This window comes from Xenopus laevis, chromosome 3L (genome assembly GCF_017654675.1).
Source record: "Xenopus laevis strain J_2021 chromosome 3L, Xenopus_laevis_v10.1, whole genome shotgun sequence".
In the NCBI taxonomy this organism is placed as follows: Eukaryota; Metazoa; Chordata; class Amphibia; order Anura; family Pipidae; genus Xenopus; species Xenopus laevis.
The window spans coordinates 124,500,075-124,519,918 of record NC_054375.1 but is presented as its reverse complement, the minus strand read 5'-3'; the positions used below and the strand labels follow the sequence as shown (position 1 = coordinate 124,519,918).

Genomic DNA, 19,844 nt, shown 5'->3' with positions numbered 1-19,844 from the left:
GTCAGACTGGAAACAATTATGGTCAAACTGGGGGAAGACATTTATCGCAAAACGTGTTCAGAAATTTCCAATTATGATGATAAGTATGGGTGGCTGCCAAGATAAAAAGCAAAACAAAACTTGAGACATCATGAGCTCCAGACCACTTTCAATGTCCCTTGGTGTAGATACCGTAAACATTTGGAACCATATTACCACTTCATTCACATCTGTTAAACAGTGATCAGTAATATACTCTTAGTACAATGTTGATAGAGGAACTGGGTTGATTGCTCTTTTACAGTTTTGTTTTACCCACAATTCACCATTCCTTCCCTGAACTCATAACTGGACCAAGCATAGAGTGCCACAGGGGACACACAGGAGGCATATACACATACCAGTTTCAATTGCATGCAATTCAAGTGGGGCAATTTGCTACAAAACAGAAAAGGTGTCCCTGTACTTACTTCACTCTTCTCATGCTCAAACCATTTAGTGACTTTTTTACATAATGAATGGCTGTTACATGTGCCTGTAAAATTACGTGGTGGTATTCATCATTCCCTCTTAAAGAATAAGTGATGCTGGCATTTGAAGCATGTTAGTTAATAACAGGTTGAAGAATCAAATATGAATGGATAAATCAACGTGCTCTTCCATACACAGAGGCCCATAACTGATCATAGAGGTTGTTTACTAACCCCAGTGGGGCAAGAGTACTAAGTGCTCATGTAGGGGTTGATGCTCTTTGCACTGAGTGATGGACTGAAATCCAGCATTCACTAGAGAAAGCAGCATCAGAAGGAGCAATTCAGCCCTGTCCTTAAAGGGCACCTATTGGTACAAATTAGTTTTCCCACTGAGGTGGCATAGCACTGGCAGCAGGTATTTTTTCTCAAAAATAGTATTATTTCTCCCAAATGCAGTGCTGGCTCCATTAGCCTTCACCTCCGATGGGGGAAATAGTTTTGCCTTGGTAGGTGCCCATTAAGGAAAGAACCTGATGCAGTCTGTGCCTCATGCTGCTCCCTACATTGACCTTTAAATGGTGCGCAAAGATGGAGGCGCAAACACCTACGTGCCTCCCCAAGCCCTTTAAATGGACAAATGCAGTCAGCACTGTATTATGGGGTTATTTACTAAAATGCGAATTTATCTCATTAATTGAATAAAAAGATCGGATTTTCAGACAGACCACGATAACTTCCAACTAAGATCAGGACCTCTGCCATTGACTTATACACAACCTCGGCAGGTCTGAAATGGCGGATTTTCAGATTTGGGCTTTTGGCAGCATCGGGCTTTAAAGTAAAATATACCCGTTCAAAGAGGATTTGAGGGGCACACACCTGGTTCAAACTTCTCAATTGTTTGGGTGCACCTCCCGCAGTGTCCTTCCCCACTGGAATACAGGTATCAAAAACGAAATGGGCAGCACTCCAGAATAAAGTTAAAAATTGCCTTTATTCACCAACAGCAGGGCAGCATTTGCAACGTTTCGAGCCTAGCACGGCTCTTTTTCAAGCAAGCAAGTAAAATATACCCCTCAAACAATGTAGGTCTCAATGAAAATATATTGCAAAAAACAACTCATATATACAACCCTGCTTCATGTAAATAAACCATTTTCCTAATAATATACTTTTGTAGTAGTATGTGCCATTGGGTAATCCTAATTAGAAAATTGCCATTTTAAAAAATAAGGGCCGCCCCCCCCTGGGATTGTATGATTCACGTTGCACAGAAACAGACCAAACAAACTATACTTGTTAGGTCACATGAGCCAATTAACAGACAGGGTTCTCTCTTTTTCTCCACCACTTCTTCCTGTTACAGTTAGAGCTGCAGTATTTCTGGTCAGGTGATCTCTGAGGCAGCACACAGATCATCAAGAAATGGTGGTTCCAGGTAAGAGATGTAAAAGGGCAAGATTTACTTAAATATATATTCCAGTTTGGTGAGATTCCTTAATATGCCACTTAATTTGATATGAACTCTCTGTTGCTCAAGTATTCCTTTAATAAAGCCTGAAAAATTAATGTTTTGCTCCAAAAAGCCCGACCAGAGTTTATTAAATAACCCCCGAGTGTAGGGAGCAACAGGTCTAAAAATGGAGTGCGGGGGCCTGCAGCAATCGGTTCAATTCACCACACTGTCTGAAAGCAGCAAAAAAAATAGCCAATTGCTTACTTTTTGGTGCTTTGGATACGGTTTTGTGCTTTATAAATGAGCTCTTTAATGTTAAACACATAAATCCTGTGTAGGTGTTCTTTCTATATACATTACTCCTCCAAAAGTACCAAAAAAAGTATCCAAATCTTTTATTCAGGTGGTAGCCTGTAGCAGCCAGCAAGGCTGAGACACAAGTGTTAAAATATATTTATTTTCTTTTTATAAAGAACTGAGAAGCTGGAGCTTCAATAAATGTTGCAATAAATGTGGTCTATTTAGATTTTGCAAAGGCTTTTGATACGGTGCCACATTACTGATTACTTTATCCGCAAATAAAATAGGACACCTGCACATAAGCACCAGTCTAAAGCCCAACAGACTTTAGTTTACAGATATTACTTTAAGTGGCATCAAAGTACAAGAGTGTAGTACAACAGGCTAGAACCCTGCAGCGGGTCGGGTACCCGTGGGTTACCTGCAAAAACCTGCGGTACCCTGCGTGTTGCGCATAGAAGTTCCGGGTGCAGGTATAGACACAGGTCGGCGGTTCTGTGGGTTCCTCCTTTTTTTTCTGATCATGACTACTTCCGATGATGTCACTACCGGTTTACAATGACAGCACTTGCTGATTCTTGATGGTCAGCGGGTCGCGGATAAGGTACTTGCCGGTCGAGTAGCGGGTCCAAGCTGGTAAGAATGCGGGTTGCAAATTGCAGGTACACTAAATTTCGACCTTTAATAAATGGGCCTCTAAGGGGGTTATTTATCAAAGGTCAAGTTTGAGAGTTTTTTTTCTACCTTCAATAAGCTCACAACTCGCATGAGAAAAAAGAAAAAACCTGAATGTAAAAAAACTCAACTGAATGCAATTGGGGTGAAAAACTCGAAGTGATCGAGTTATCGGCAAAAAAAACCTCGAACTGATGGAGTTTTCGAGCGCAAACCACCTCAAAAAAAACCCCCTGAACATCATGAAGGCTAAAACATCTTCAAATGGTTCAAGGGACCTCTGCCATTGACTTATACGTGTCCTCAACAGGTTTTAGCTGGAGAATTTTAAGGATTCAGGCTTTTTGAAGCTTCGAGCAGAATAAATCTCGAAAAAGTCATTTTTTTTTAATCCCGAAAAAATTCTACTGAAACTACCCTTGAAAAACTGGAATTTTCTGGGAAAACAACAACTTGACCTTTAATAAATAACCCCTAAGAGTTGCACTCAGAATTGGACAAACTGGCTTTGTGGCCACTTCAGCAACTGCCGTAATTTAAATAAAATGTTACATATTATGGGCTTTATTTTATACAAAGACTCCTTAAAGGGATTCGGTCATGATTTTTATGATGTTTTTATTTCTTGATTACAGTTTACACTGCAAATAATTCACTCTACAACATAACATTTAATTCCTGAATCAACAAGTGTATTTTTTTTAGTTGCAATATTGGTGTGTAGGCAGCCATCTCAGGTCATTTTGCCTGGTCATGTGCTTTCAGAAAGAGCCAGCACTTTTGGATGGAACTGCTTTCTGACAGGCTGTTGTTTCTCCTTCTCAGTGTAACTGATTGTATCGCAGCGGGACCTGGATTTTACTATTGAGTGCTGTTCTTATATCCACCAGGCAGCTGTTATCTTGTGTTAGGGAGCTGCTATCTGGTTACCTTCCCATTGTTCTGTTGTTAGGCTGCTGGGTGGGAAGCGAGGGGGTGATATCACTCCAACTTGCAGTACAGCAGTAATGAGTGACTGAAGTCAGCTGGGAAACTTACAATATGTCTTGCCCCATGTCAGACATATTGTAATTTAAACGTAAAAAAATTGGTTTGCTCTTTTAAGAAACGGATTTCAGTGCAGAATTCTGTTGGAGCAGCACTATTAAAGATGACTTTTGAAAAAAAATTTGTTTTGCCCAAATACTAGCCTTGGTGGGCTAGTGACTTGTGTAGTCACCATCTCCTAAAACCTAGATGCTCCTGTTGTGGTGCATGAGGAGCAAGATGCACGTCGCAACATAAAGGATCCTTGTAAACTGCACTACTGAGCTTCCATTTGTTGGACGATGGACCAGTTGAATTGCAGCGTGTCCAAGTGACGTCCACATGTTTCCCTCAAGCCTCAGCGTGGTGGACACAATGATGCTGAAATTCTGGAAATGAATGCTGTATTATGGGTAAAAATCATGGCAATCTGCAAACATTTGGGGGGGGGAGGTTCTGAGAGAAGTTGTGGATAACACTTGGCTGTAGTAAAAAAAAATTATTTGTGCTACTTTTTTTTTTACATATAATCCTAGCTTTAGGGGTTCTGAGCTGGATACACTTAATCACAGTGCTAAGATGTTGGAAACACGTAAAGCTACGTATAGAATAACGCATAAAGCTACGTATAGTATATCTTATCGGATCTTTTAATGCACTTGGATTTTGACTTGGGAGTGAACTGGACGAGTGCGCCCCATTCTCTAATTGCATCTGTTCTTTTGCTTTGCTGAAGGTCTTGGGGTTTGTGTCACACGGTGAGCTCTGTACAAACTGGATCTCAATTCTTAAAAAAAATAAAAAAGGTTCAGCACTGTATGAAATGCAATAAAAACAAGAAAATCACCTCAGAGTTTGTATTAGGATAGAACACCCCCACATTACAGATGGAACCTCCTGTGGGAAGCCTCAGCTCCTAGAGCACAACGGGTGAAAGGTCTCTTCCAGTGGGGGAATGGGGGTGTTACTGTGCCAGGGGACGCTGTGGGCTGAGGTTGTTGAAACCAGTTGTGAGGAGAGCAGACGTTACCTCGTATCCGCACACAGAAAACAATGTTCATTTCCCAGGAACAGCTGTCCTCATGGGGACGGGGTGGACTGCCAGTCATTGGCACGCGTCGAGGTAGCGCTTCCCACCCGACCCACATCACCTTCATACTTTAGGTCGAACTTGAGCAGCTCCAGCCCAGGAAGCTGCCTCAGGCAGATATTATACCGTCCGGATCGACATTGCCAGGCTGTTCCCTGCAGTGCGCGTTCCCTCCTTTACCCTCTCTCTAGGCAACTCAGCTCAGCGCAGGGCACCACTGCCAGTCACTGAAGGACCCTACCGCTGGCAGCTATTGGCTGCTTCCCCTTGATCCCCGCTTCTGATTGGGCTGGCGCGCCGTCAGTAAAGAAACGCCCGCCCCTTGAAATAGTAGGTTAGTGTTTACCGCGGTGCAGCGCAGGACCCGCCAAGCGCAGAGCCCGTACCCGGGTGAGCACAGAGGGCACAGTACAAGCCGCAGAATGGACATGAAGAAGAGGATTCACCTGGAGCTGCGCAACAGGACGCCGGCCGATGTAAGGAGCGCTGCGCTTGTCAGTGAGACATAAGCTGGGCGACTGTGGGAGAGGTGGGCTCTGGGAGAAGGGGCAGCGAGTAGTGTGTATTTTACATCAGGGGGCACCTCGCATGCGGCTGCCACTGAGCTGTGTGGCGCTGGTGATTAGGTGGCACAGGGAGGGGGTCATGTTGGTAACTTTGTAGTCGCACGAACGCGCCACCCTCCTCCTCCTCATTCACCGCTGCCATGAGCTCTCCGATGTAGCACACACCTTACTGACTAGCGCTCCGGCTACTCTTCCATTAACTGCTCTTCCAATAACTGCGCTCCTGTAGCGCCTGACAGTCCGACACTTCGCCTTTTAGCCGCTCTTCCTCCCGGTGCCGCTTCTTTTTTTTTTTACCGCCCGCCCGGCGAGCTGCTGACCGCTGCGTGTGTGTCTGAGCCCTGGGCGCTCGGATAGAGGTCTCACCTGTACTACATCCCGAGCTTATTCCCTCCGGCCGGAGCCTTAGTACTACTTTTATAGAAGCGAACGAGGGGGCGGACTGCGCGCTGTGATACACCCACAGGCATTTCTCACGCGGCGGGGCTATTTGGTGCCTGCGGAGCCTTCTCTAGTGTATTTGGGTGTGAAGAGGCATCCTCGTGCCGCCGGACACCCACCTGTCTAACCGCGGGCATCGCCTCCGCACTGTCCCTAGCGGCTCGGGCAGGGAGGGGAGATCAGTCCCATGATGTGTCCGGATATCAGGCAGCGCCGCCATCTTTAGAGCATGGCACAAGCGTTGGGCTTTATGTTGAGGCGGATGTCTCGCATTGTTAAAGGGCAGTAAGGACACATTAACCTGCCGCCCGGGCGCCACCAGGGAACTGCCTGCATTGCATTGGGCGCCCAGTCTAATGGGATAATGGCGGAATTCCAGTCACATGACAATACGGCGATGCCATTTTGTTTCGGCGAGCTGTCCCCAGGAAGGGCAGAGCAACAATACGTAGTGACACTGACGGTTCTACATCGACATTCTGCCTATTCACTGACTGACCCCTCCTTGTATCTATGCGCCTCAGCAGGGAACTATGCCCGCGGCTCTGACCAAGCCGTACAAACAGCCCCACGACGTATGTCCTCTCTAAACACTATATATACATTTATATATTTCTACTGCAGCTCCTCTCCTGGGCGGAGGATTCCAGTCAGCAACATTACTGCCCCTCACAGACACACGAGCAGGTGCCTTGTTCCAAGCTCCAATGTACAACCTCCTCCAGGGGAAACTTCATTCTCACAACACGTCAGCATAAACCCCAATAGAACCCCAATATTGTACATAATACTCTGAATTCCATTCCAGATAGACAGGCTTAATCCTGACAGTGAAAGTACTGGGGGGCAGGGCTGTGGTGCATGAGGGCTGCTTCACATCTAATTTAACTTTTAGTTTGTTATAGAATGGCCCATTCTAAGCAACTTTGCATTTATTTTATAGTTTGTTTAAATTGTTATTTAAATAATTATGCATTGTTCTTCACTGACCCCGTTTAATACAAACGCTGTCTAAGGCTACGGATGTATTGTTATTGCTACTTTTTATTACTCCTCGTTCTAGTCAGGCCTCTCCTATTTATATTACATTCTCTTATTCAAATCAGTGCAGGGTTGCTAGGGTAATTGGGACCCTAGTTACCAGATTGCTGAAATTGCAAAATAGAGAGCGGCTGAATAAAAAGCTAAATAACACAAATAACAAACAAAACCAATTGTAAATTGCCTCAGAATATCACTCTCTACGTCATACTAAAAGTTAATTTAAAGATGAACCATCCAGGCCCGGATTTATGGCGAGGCCACAAAGGCCCGGGGTAAATTCCTAGGGGCGGCATGCAGCCCAGCTGCTTTAAATGGAGCACAGGGACGTGCAGCTCCCCATTGTGCCTGCGCTCATCAGAGCGGTGCGGCCGGCAGGTTCTAGGACGGCGTGGCACCCGCCGCTGAAATCCGTCCCTTAAAAATAACTCCCTGAGCTGTAGGATAGGAACCAATCAGCATATAGGCTGACCTGATAGGGAACAGAAGCCTGTCTGTGCTTGTGTGACTGCAGGGCTGTGATTGGCTGTCCCACTCCTCCTGCGCTTATGGCAGGGACTGTTGGGACACACCCACTCCTCATTTGAAACAGGGACCAGAGAACATCTATGGGGAGCTCAAATAAAGGGGCCATATTTAAAGATAATGTTAATTTACAGCCAAAATCACCACTATATAGTATACATTATTGCCTACAAGGTGGCCATAGATATAACTTTAGTCACAGGAAAGATTGTTGCTTTTCAATACAGACGTGTTAAGAGCCAGCTTGATCGACAAGTCTCCCGCCATCCAAGTCTCCCGCCATACTTGCACTGAAAATTATTTTTGTACAATATTATTGTTGCGTCTATGGCCACATTTATTATGGTAACTTAGTGTTGACATAGAGACCTGAAAGAATGCGAAAGGGCAGAAGATGGTGTCGGGGAGGGAGCTCTGCGGCGCTGTTCTGCATTTTAGGGTCATGGCAGGCAGTTAAGGGGGGCTTTTGTTATTAGGGGGGTTTAGTTCTCCTTTAAGGTTTATTCAGTTAGTATAGTTGTGTATTAATTGGAAAGATTCTGATTTTCTTTTGTATATTCATCCAACAATGCCTGGTTTAACCATTTATCCCCTTTGGTTTGGGAATACAACATTTCTTGTAAGCATAGACTCATTGGCTTATCAGCTAGTTCCTCTCATGTCTGCTTCCTCTCTAGTTATATCCCTTTCTCCTAGTATTTATTAACACTACCTGTTTGATTTCTGTAACCTGGTTCTGTTTGTGTATGTGGCACAGTGAGTGATGTAAATGTAAAGCAAGGTATCTGAAAGGGGGTGATGGGTAAAGCATGGATAAGTAGACAGGACTCTGCGCTCAAAGGACTGTTTTTTTTTTTTTATCTGCCGAGCATGCATTGTACAGATGGCGCTGTTAAATATTTTAAGAATAGGAAGCACTTTCCTTCTTATCAGAGGGAAAGCAAGCAGAGCTGTGGCCTCACACATTTAGACTGCTTGCACACTCATTTTCTTATAGGCTGATAAAATGTATACTCTGCAAATTTCATGCTATTTAGAATTGACTGTGCAGTATGTGATATGCCTGGAAGTGAAGTGAGTCCTTTCATCTTGGCTAAGTCATAAATGGCATTCCTGTAACTGCATGTGAAATCCATGCATAGATAACCTAACCTTAGTGCTAGACAGAATGACGAGGAGGAAGGTTCACTTTATATTGTACTCGACATTAAGCCGTTAAATTAACGGGCGCTAGAACATATGTAGTCAAACATTTATAAAAACAGAATTGTTCTAGTCTAAAAAAAATTTGCCAGAGACGGTCCGTGGGGCACATGCGCAGTAGCGCAATCCCACGGACACGGACTGGACGCAGAGACACTTCAACTTTATTATATAGGATTCTGTTTATACATTTCTGGGGAAGTGCTTTGTTTGTAATTTTTGTGAAAATATCTTACAATGGTAGAGCCTGGGTTTTAACCAGCTGAAATCTCTTCCTTTATCATTTGAAGCACAGAAATGACAGTTGGACAGGCAGAGTTAATTAGACGACCTTAGTCTACAATAGTGATGCTCGTGTCACTATATATGTACATCTGGCCTGCCCAATCCTGTAACATCAGACATAAATGGGGACAGACCCCGACAATCAATCTGTAGATTCTGGCAAATGCTGCTGTATTTATCGGCTGGTGGGGGCTTTTTGGGCCTCTGTGTTCTTGAAATGCCATGGTTTATTTTTATATTCAGTCCTGACCTGGATGGGGACATAACAGTAGGGGTAGTTGCTTATGCCTGGGGACATCACCAAAGTAGTTGTGATTTGTGCAGTGACCAGGGGTGATTCTGGACTCATGGCAACCTGCCTTATGCTGCACCCTGTGCTCAAAATGTAGCATTGGATTGGGTCAAGGGGGCTGTATCACTAGAGAGTGCAATTTTCTGCAATACAGAGAGTGCTCTCCAATAGAAGAGCCACATTTACGGTTTAATAATCAGAATTTCATTGCTGAGCACTGCTGTTTGAGCAAGATTCTCCCCTTGCCCTATGATAGCAGCTTTTTTTAAAGAACTTATCCCCCGGTAAATGCCCCTACCTCTTTACTTACCCCTCGGTGCAGATTCTGTGCAGTGGAGTTCACAGGCTCCATCTTCTTTTCTTTGGTAATCTTCCGATCTTCTTCCGGGACTTAATTTCCGTCACTTTCAACGTATGCGCAGTTGTCGCAAACCAGAAGATTACTCCAACTGCGCATATGCTGCTCTCTTCTTCTTATGAAAGGGAAGAAGATGACGCTCGCTGCAGGGAGGGGGTTCTATGTAGGATAGGGGGGGTAGGGTTTTCTTTTAATTAAGGGTCTGGTTCTCCTTTAATTAAGTCTACCAATTTAAACCTTAATGAAACCCAATTGGATTGTTTTGCCTCGAATAAAGATTAATTATATCTTAATTGGGATCTAGTACAAGCTGCTGTTTTATAATCACAGAGAAAAAGGAAATCATTTTAAAAAATCTGGATTATTTAGATAATATGAAGTCTATGGGAGACAGCCTTTCTGTAAGTCAGCTTTCTGGATAACAGGTTTCTGGATAATGGATACCTGTATTTTTGACAGATTCCTAGGCATTAGCTTGACAGCTGTTCAGTACAATATTAGCTCACTGATCACTCAATAGAAAAAGATCAGGAACATTTATTTATAGGATATATTAGTGATCAACTTGCTTTTAGATCATTTGCATTTTCTTTGCTTCTAGGTAAAAGAGCTTGTCCTGGATAACTGCCGGTCAAAGGAAGGAAAAATCGAAGGTCTGACAGATGAATTTGAAGGACTGGAATTCCTGAGCACAATAAATGTCTGCCTTAGCTCAATTGCAAACTTACCAAAGTTAAACAAACTGAAAAAGGTAAGTCTCCTTTATTCCCTACTCTTTATTCCCGAACTCTGCAGGAAAGCCCACTCACTATGTTACAGCATCCATCCCACTGCCATGTTTCCATCTACATTATCACCATTAAGATCATTTATTCTGAAGCGGCCAATTAGCAAAATAAATCCTCTGGGTTCAACAGTCATCCTGCAATAGCTTTGGAGAAACAAGATTAAAGGCATACTGTAACAAAGAAACATGTTTCCATCTTCAGTTGTAAACTGTGTATGGCATCAGGTAAATAAGTATAAATGAGAGGTTTGGTTTCATTCCTGCAAATATATTTTATTTTCTGCTTTCAGAGATGGTTTTATTCATGAGACTTCTACATCTACAAATGAGTTCCACTGGTTTGTGGTGCTATGTAGAGAAGACAATGGCTTTCTGTGATATTTTATAACTATGTTTTGTTTTGTTTTTGATCAGAACCTGCTAGCATTCATATATAGAGAGCCAAGAGGCAGATTTATCAAGGGTCGATTTGAAAATTTTAATTTTCGAGTTTTTTTATCGCCGAAACGGTTTAAATCCGATTTGAGTATTTTTAAAATTGAGATTTTCGAGATTTATCATACTTTGGCCCTTTAAGAACTGGAATTTGACTATTCGCCACCTAAAACCTGCCAAATTGAATGAATTCAAAATTCGACCTTTGATAGATGTGCCTTAAAATGCTTCCCTAACCAATATATAGTCCCAGGGAAGTGCAAACCTTTTAATATAGCTGGCAAGGACCTGCTTTAAAAAGTAATATGATCACATTTCAGAATGCTATACTATAAGCTACTTTTTTTTCCATGTGTGGTTTCAGCCAGACTGGTGAATTGCCAATAGTTCCAATGCTGCTTTACTGATGAATAGATTTAGTAAGATTGTTAATAGACATGAAGATCTGCTTTCAACAGTTCAATCATGGGAATCTCCTGCAGCATCCTATTGATTGCATTTAGCCTATGCTGGATGTAACATCCTTTTCTTTGTGTGTCTTTTGATGCAGACCCGGCACCAAGTGGGTGCTTGGTGTGGTACAGCTGGTGTTCCAATCCTTAGGGTATTCCTTTGACTTTCAGCTGGAGTTGAGCGATAACAACATCTCGGGTGGACTGGAAGTATTGGCAGAAAAATGTCCCAACCTCACACACCTCAACCTAAGTGGGAACAGGATAAAGGACCTGAGCACAATAGAACCTCTGGTGAGGCAGCTTAAACTTCTGGGGGGTCACATCATTGGGGCTTCCACTAATTGAACAGCAAATGACTTCAGCTGACTTGTGCTAAATGTTAATGTTTTAAAGTGTTACATTTTGTAAAACGGATAATATTGATTGCCTTCTGCGCCCAAGACTGAAATATTTGGGTTCCCCCATAAATGCAGGTAATGAGCAAGTGTTTTGTAAGCAATGTATAATAAGTGGTGGTTGCCCAACAATATAACAGTGCTCTTAGGGGCAAATTTACTTACCTCCGAAATTGCGACGGCTTCGCTGAAATCGCAACACTTTGCCAGGCGTAGATTCGCCAGGACAACACTAATTCACGAAAATCCGAAGTTGCGTCCAGGGCGCCGAACGATTGCGAAGTTGGGCTAGCGTTGCTGCGGCAAGCAAATCGAAGTTGTGCTAGCGTTGCTGCGGCAAGCAAATCGAAGTTGTGCTAGCGTTGGCTAATTTGCATACGGCGGGAAGTTAAAGTTGAATGGACGTATATGTTGCAGCAAATACATTACATTACACCTTAATGGGAAACCTTAATAAAATAAAATAAAGTTGTTATATTGCCCTACACATGAGCCCAGTGTATAGTTTGTGCCAATGTAGGGGGAAGCTGGGTACCCCCAAAAAAATTATGATCACCCTGAAAAAAGTAAAAGACGCCAAGTCCTATCTACTCGATTGCACTTCGCCTGGTCTGAGGTGGCGAATGCAAGTCTGGCGCAAGAGGTAACGTTCAGTAAAATCTCGATCTTAGTGAATTAGCGTAGTTACATTCGTTCGCCAGAGCACAACTTCACCTGGCGTTAGGGTGCGAAGTACCACTAGAGTCTATCTTCTTCGCTAACAGGCGAAATCGCAAATCGGCGAAGTACCAAAATGAATTTTCGTTAACGTTAGTCAATTTTCGCCCTTTAGTAAATTTGCCCCTTAGTGTTCTGCCTGTTAGACACAAAGGCCAAAGATAGCATTACACTGAAGGTGGTATAAACAAGAGGGTGGCGTTTAACTGAAGTGCCAACGTTTAATGCACATTTGTCAAGAGAATTTACCTTTCAGTACTCTAGGGTGGTGCCATGAAGTCGAAGGTGTAAAAATAGAGCACTGCCTCATTTTCCTCAGTACAGTATCGGGTAAGACTCTTTTAATTTTGCAGGTTAGACATAGAGTGAGGAGGCGGTGGACTGTGAAAGATCTGGGCGTTTTGTATTCTTTTATTATGTTAAAAGGGTTTTTTACATTTAAATAAACATTTAATATGATGTAGAGAGTGATATTCTGAAACAATATGCAATTGGTTTTTAGTTATTATTTCTTTATTCAGCAGCTCTCCAGTTTGCAATTTCAGCAATCTGGTTGCTAAGGTCCAGATTACCATAGCAACCATGCATTGACTGGAATATGAAAAGAAGAGAGCCTGAATAGGAAGTTGAGTAATAAAAAGTAGAAAAAACAATAAATGAGCAGCCTTACAGAGCATTTGTTTTTAGATGGGGTCAGTGACCCCCATTTGAAAGCTGGAAAGAGTCAGAAGATGGCAGCAAATAATTCATAAACAATAAAAAATGAAGACTAATTGAAAATTTGCTTATAATTGGCCATTCTATAACTTACTAAAAGTTCATTTGAAGGTAAACCACCCCTTTAAGTGTAATTGCTAAAATGTGATCCACTATATATTTCCATTTTGCACAGTGTCTGGTTTACTAACATGCCTAAATATGAATAATTTTTTGGGGAATTTTAGACTGTTGGGGAGTGGTTTACCAATTGACATTGTTTTAAGTCTTTGGATAAAGTTCCATTGTTACCTTATATCCCATGTTTTAATCTCTGCAGAAAAAACTAGAGCATCTAAAGAGCTTGGATCTATTTAACTGTGAGGTTACCAACCTCAATGACTACAGAGAAAATTTATTCAAGCTCCTTCCCCAACTCACTTACCTTGATGGGTATGACAGAGATGACAAAGAAGCTCCTGATTCTGATGCTGAAGGTTATGTAGAGGGCTTGGATGATGATGAGGATGATGAAGACGGTAAGTGCTGGAGACAAGATCTCTATCAGCTCCTCTTAAATTCCAGTAGAGTCTACTTCTTACCGTAAAGTCTGTATTACTTAATTGTGCTCTTCAATTTACTATTCTTATTTCCGGAGAATTGCCTTCGATTTACAGGCCTTCACAGGGCCTTCTTTACACATCCAGGATTTGCTGGTACCTTATAACTTTATTACTGCCTCAAGTAGTGCCCATGTAATATCGTTTCAACAAATTTAGACAAGAAAGCATTGTGCATGACTGTAGTTTGCTTGGGATAGTCATGTTGTCACTAAATTCATTAGATAATATTTTTCACATTGTTCCAGTTTATGAGATGCAGCCACGGTAATTTATTATTTGTTTATTGTTGTCCCTTTCAGTGCATTCATTATATTCGTTATCATGTTCATCAATGCTTGGTGCAAAGGACTATAAAAAAGTAGAACAAATCACGGATCATTAAAAAATACACCTGGCAAATATACAGAAGAAAAAATTGGGGAATATTTGTTTTCCCACTGGCATGGCAAGAATTCTTAAAAAAGGTGGCATAAAAACCACCATGAGTGACAACCCTAACATCGCTCCTCTTTTTTTATTTTTTTTTTATTTTGCAATTGGTTTATCAAACGTCGGATTTTAGAGGTTTTTTAAACCATTACTAAACTCTGAATGTCATGAGATCTATTGAAAGATCCGAAAAAAAGTATGAATGGATAATTATGCTGAACAATCCGAAAAAAATACAAATACCTCTAAATATTTGAGTTTCAGGCAATTCCTAGCAGAAAAAAAAAACCTCTAAAAGTCCCAATTAATTTAAAATGGTTCAATAGGTCAGCTCCCATTGACTTTTATAGGACAGTGACAACTTTTACCTGGCGAAGTTTTTATATTAATGGTTTTTACACTTAATAAATCTCAAAATTTTAGAACTTTAAAAAAAAAAGGAAAACCACTAATGAAGCACCGAATCCAGGATTTGGTTTGGGATTCGGGCAGGATTCGGATTCGGCCGAACCGGATCTGAATCTTAATTTGCATATGCAAATTAGGAAAGGTGAGGGAAATCACATGACTTTTTGTCACAAACAAGGAAGTAAAAAATGTTTTCCCCCTTCCCACCCTTAATTTGCATTTGAAAATTAGAATTCAGTTCGGCTGAATCTTTTGCGAAGGATTCGGGGGTTCAGCCGAATCCAAAGTAGTGGATTCAGTGCATCCCTAAAAACCACAAAGTTTTAGATACGTGGGAACAAACTAAATTACATTTTTAATAAATGGGTCCCTTAGTGTTCTCGGTTTGTATTTAATACTTGTGGCTTTATAACTGCATATGTGAATTGCCATTCAGATATCCCATTGCACATATTTGCCTTGTTTTAAACCAATGCTATTGGCTCTGAATTTGTCTGCATTCCAATTCACTGCTAATTATTGTCTCTGAATAGTCTAAAGAATTCTCAGAACTGCAGACACATCCATAATATAGAAATATTCCCAATGTAATCCTTTCACTGGTTACCCTGGAAACTATTTCCATTCCTTCAGTAACCTACTCTTTTTTTTTTCTTTTTTTTTTTTTACACATTGTCATTTATTCATTATGCATCCCAAATGTACTAGATAAATTATCTTGTGGTGTGCTCCTCCATGTTTTTATATATATATATATATATATATAAACATGGAGGAGCACACCCAACTTGCCTGGGTGCTGGTAAATAAAGTGACATGGTACCGCACTCAAGGGGAATACTTGTGAAAGAATCAAGAATTTATAGGCCAGCGATTTGGGTAAGAAATTGTCTTACACTGTACCCTGAGAGTGTGTAGCTACTTTATAAAGGAACCCTAATATTTCCTATACCAAAAGCAGACGCTTGACTTCATGACAAATAAAAAATAAATAAACTCACCTTTCTCTTTCGTAGAAGATGATTATGATGAGGATGTGCCGCCAGGGGAGGAAGGTGAAGACGATGATGACGAGGAGGAAGGGGAGGAAGAAGAAGTGAGCGGAGAGGAAGAGGTACAAATACTGACAATTCACTGTATTGTTTCAGCCTATTTGCTCAGATTATTCTTTCCTTGTATTGAAAAATACTGGAATCCTTTTCTTATGATAACAGTGAGTTTAGCCCTTGCATACATTTTAATCTGTAATGGCACAGCATCTTTAGATTATTAACTCAAGCCATTCCTAGAAGATTCGTTAAATTAAGGAAAAAGTGATGCTGACTTCAGACAACGTCAGTCTTCTTGTGGTTGAAGACATAGTGGAAATCTTACCATTACAGCAACTGCAGGTCTTTTTGCATAATCGCCAGTTAATTTACACAGAGTGCCGAAAATCAAGTTCTGCTCTTTGTTTTTTAAGGAGGATGAGGATGCTTCTAGAGAAGGGGAAGAAGATGAAGGTGATGAAGAAGGTATGTGATTGGCTCCCTGTCACGGGTAGATTTCTACTGAGAATACTGTGAAAGCTTTAGTGTCTGTCTTCATACATAAGCCAGTCTATTTTATATGTTTTACCACTCTACAGATGCTACTTCCCATCAGTCTATTGTCTCAGGGGTAATTTTAACATTTATAGCTCTGGTCAGCTTACTTTTGTCCATGATATGCAGAATAGTTTAGTCCCCCACCCTACACAGAAACTAAATAAGATTAAAGAAAAAAAAAAAAAAAGACTACCTTAAGGGTAAGGCCACACTAAGGGGCTGATTCACTATGGGTCGAATATCGAGGGTTAATTAACCCTCGATATTCAAATAGGAATTGAAATCCTTCGACTTCGAATATCGAAGTCGAAGGATTTAGCGCAAATGCTACGATCGTACGATCGAACGATTCGAAGGATTTAAATCCAATGATCGAAGGAATATCCTTCGATCAAAAAAAGTTAGCCAAGCCTATGGGGACCTTCCCCATAGGCTAACATTGACTTCGGTAGCTTTTAGCTGCCGAAGTAGGGGGTCGAAGATTTTTTTAAAGAGACAGTACTTCGACTATCGAATGGTCGAATAGTCGAACGATTTTTAGTTTGAATCCTTCGATTCGTAGTTGTAGTCGTAGTCGAAGGTCGAAGTAGCCCATTCGATGGTCGAAGTAGCCCAAAAAATACTTCGAAATTCGAAGTTTTTTTACTTCGAATCCTTCAATCGAATTTAGTGAATCGGCCCCTAAGCGTTTTGGGGAGATTTGGTCGCCGGCGCTAATCACATGCGGCGGTTCGTTTTCCAAAGTTGCCCTAAGTTGCCTCACAAGGAAACTTCTGGTGACTTCAGAAAACGTATCGCCTCGTGTGATTAGGACCGGCGATTTTTCGTTTTAGCCGGCACATAGTGAGGGAAGGCGTTTGGGGAAATTGGTCGATGCAAAGACGAGCCGATTGGTCGCCAGGTGGCCAAATCTCCCCAAACCGCCCAGTGTGGCCTTACCCTAACTTTTACTGACCCCATATCTAGGGATGATACCCCTTGCTTCAATCATGTTATGGACCTCTGTCTAGCACTGCAGATATCTAGATTAGCAATCTTGGTTAGCTCTGAAATGTTAATGAAATTGATTAGTGTGGATAGATAGCAGACTGAAATAGCTATAGTTTCACATTCTACACAGGAGAGAAGGCCTTCCACAATGCTGAGAAAAAGTTGATGGGGGCCAGAGCTTCAGCCTATATGATTGCTTTAAATGGCAAACTCGGTCATGCCTAAGAAACACATGGGCAAATAGCTATTAGTGGCCCATAAAAGCAGATGGGGTATTCCAGATGAACAGTAATATAGCAGATGGATATTGCATAGATAGCTGCAATCAGAGCAGCAATACAATGTGCATGGAACACATGTTATTATGAATATCTGATCTCCACCAATTGCCTTCCTTTACAGCAGAACACGGGGAAAAGAGAAAGCGAGACCAGGACGACGAGGGGGAAGATGATGACTAATCGAAAATTGTATGAAAATTAAGGAATTGAGGACTGAGACCCACATTTTGATAAACAAAAAAAGAGGAGGACTGAACCCTAAAACCCTTTCCAAATTTTCTGTTGTAATTTGACTGTTTTTACCTTGAATTTCCCTGATCTTTTTTTTTCATTGTAAGGTTCCTTTAAGCTGGAGAGTGAAAATGGAGAATCACACCTTGTTTTCCTACTGTTGCTCTTGCAGCTCTTTCAACTTGTTCTTCAGCTGTTTTCTTTTTCCTTAGAAGATTCTGTGCAACCTGACTCATACATTTGTTAGAAGCCCTATTACTAATGTGTTTCAATTAGTTTAATGTCACTAATAGTTTTTTTTTTTTGTTGCCAGTAAAAGAAGTCTTAACATTTTTACACCACTAGCAGTTGGTTTGCAGCAGGCCCAATGGCAGCACCAAAATCATGTTTCTCCAAATGAGCATTTTAATCTGTCATGTCCTACCCAGTGACATAATACTGCAGAGCCATTTCCAGCCTATTCATTAAACTGGTCTTTAAAAACCAGGCACAGTACCTAGCATTTCCCAATGATGCTATCCAAGAATATACAATGTGCACCCAACTAACATTTTGAGATACAGAAAATATCTGTGCTCTCATTGCTGCTGAGCAAGTACATTTAACAAATGACACATGAAATACAATATATATATATATATACAGATTGAAAGACTGGCGTTTCCAGCTGGGCATTCTCACATCTAAACAATGCTTTGTGTAAAAGTTAGTTAGCATTCTACCAAATTCATGATAACTTGCTCACACGGTGCACTTTTTCATCAGAATCTCTGAAGATTTCATTTTACCTTCGAGAAAGCAGTACAGCATTGTCTACACATATTCAATAGAATATATTAAGCATACGCAGACTATTCCATAACACCATATACATGTTTTACGGAACATTTATAGAAAAGAAACGTGAAACGAATCCATGCTCATAAATAAGGGTTTATTTTCCCTTTTAAAACGTATCCTCAGAAATATCTGTAATTCATTATAACCTTGTATGTTTATGTGAGAGTGTTTTTGTAGATTTCCCGCAGAAGAGGCTATTCTAGTTTTGTTTAGCAACTGTCCACAAGCCGCGGTATGTGTAGTTTACTGTTCAAAAGCACGGATTGTCCACACAGTGTTGTGATGCCACAGATGACATCACATAGCTCGAGGCTTTCCTTGATTAGCTAGTAATTATTATGCACGATATCTGTTTCCTTGAATCAACAGTGTGTATTATGGAAGCTGAGGGGCAACGTTCAGATAACTGTAATATGATGTAGAGAAGGGTTATCTTATCTGCTAACAAAATACAGACGTCATTTAAAGATAGTTTCCCCTTTAATGAGAGTAGGTGGCTGGAGTCCATTTTCAGGATAGATTCTGAGAACATTTTTTAAAGTTATCACATGAGCATTTTATTTGAACTATTTTAAGTTAAGCATCAGACTTTAGCAACAGATCATGTTAATATACACGAAAAAAACAATTTTTCTTTTTTACTTATACCCCCCTATGTCTGAGTATGAAGTGGCTGCCAACCCATTAGCCCTAATCAATTCTACAAACAAGATTGACGTAATGACAGTGGTAATGGACAGGCCATTATGGAACTGTAAAAATGAGACGGCAGTGCAGCGTGGAATCAGGCTAAAATAAAGCTGACCTTGGTCCCATCTTGGAATGCCAGGATACCAACTCACTATTTTAGAAATGCATTGTGTGTTTTGAATATGACTTCACTTTCCTCTGAGTATGGGGTTTGATTTGAGATCTGGATTCATCACTTTAGTGAAGTTCTTTCCAATTCACCGAGGCTTCTGTGGTTTTTCAGAACTTGTTTCTTATTTAGGAGTGACTCTTTATGCCCTCTATATAAATTAGCAGATTATAATTGGCTTCCATTTTGATAGGAGAGCCAAACGCTGCAGTTTGTTTGTCATTGGTAAATTTCAATAAAACCGTTTTTTTTTTGTACAATTCCTGCTTCAGTTTTTGATTCAGATATCGTGACTACTCTTATACAGTGTTACATAATGTAGTGCCTTTTTACACCAGTAGTAGTAAGAGCCTCATGCTAAATGCATACAGACAGGACTACATTGGGCACCTCACATTTGCT

At 41.2% G+C, this 19,844-nt stretch overlaps 1 protein-coding gene across 2 annotated transcripts; it reads left to right on the top strand.

The window, feature by feature from the left end:
- The first annotated feature begins 5,270 nt into the window (after positions 1-5,270).
- Positions 5,271-19,702, top strand: anp32a.L (acidic nuclear phosphoprotein 32 family member A L homeolog). Of its 2 annotated transcripts, none has more exons than XM_018250837.2 (7): positions 5,271-5,475; positions 10,312-10,461; positions 11,556-11,678; positions 13,536-13,734; positions 15,672-15,769; positions 16,118-16,169; positions 17,637-19,702. In XM_018250837.2, exons 1-7 carry the CDS (start codon positions 5,422-5,424, stop codon positions 17,690-17,692), a joined length of 732 nt encoding a protein of 243 aa, XP_018106326.1. In that variant the 5' UTR covers positions 5,271-5,421; the 3' UTR covers positions 17,693-19,702. The 2 variants fall into 2 exon arrangements, with proteins under 2 accessions (XP_018106326.1, NP_001083156.1); NM_001089687.1 differs by having other exon boundaries at positions 5,355-5,475; positions 17,634-19,699.
- Positions 19,703-19,844: the final 142 nt, after the last annotated feature.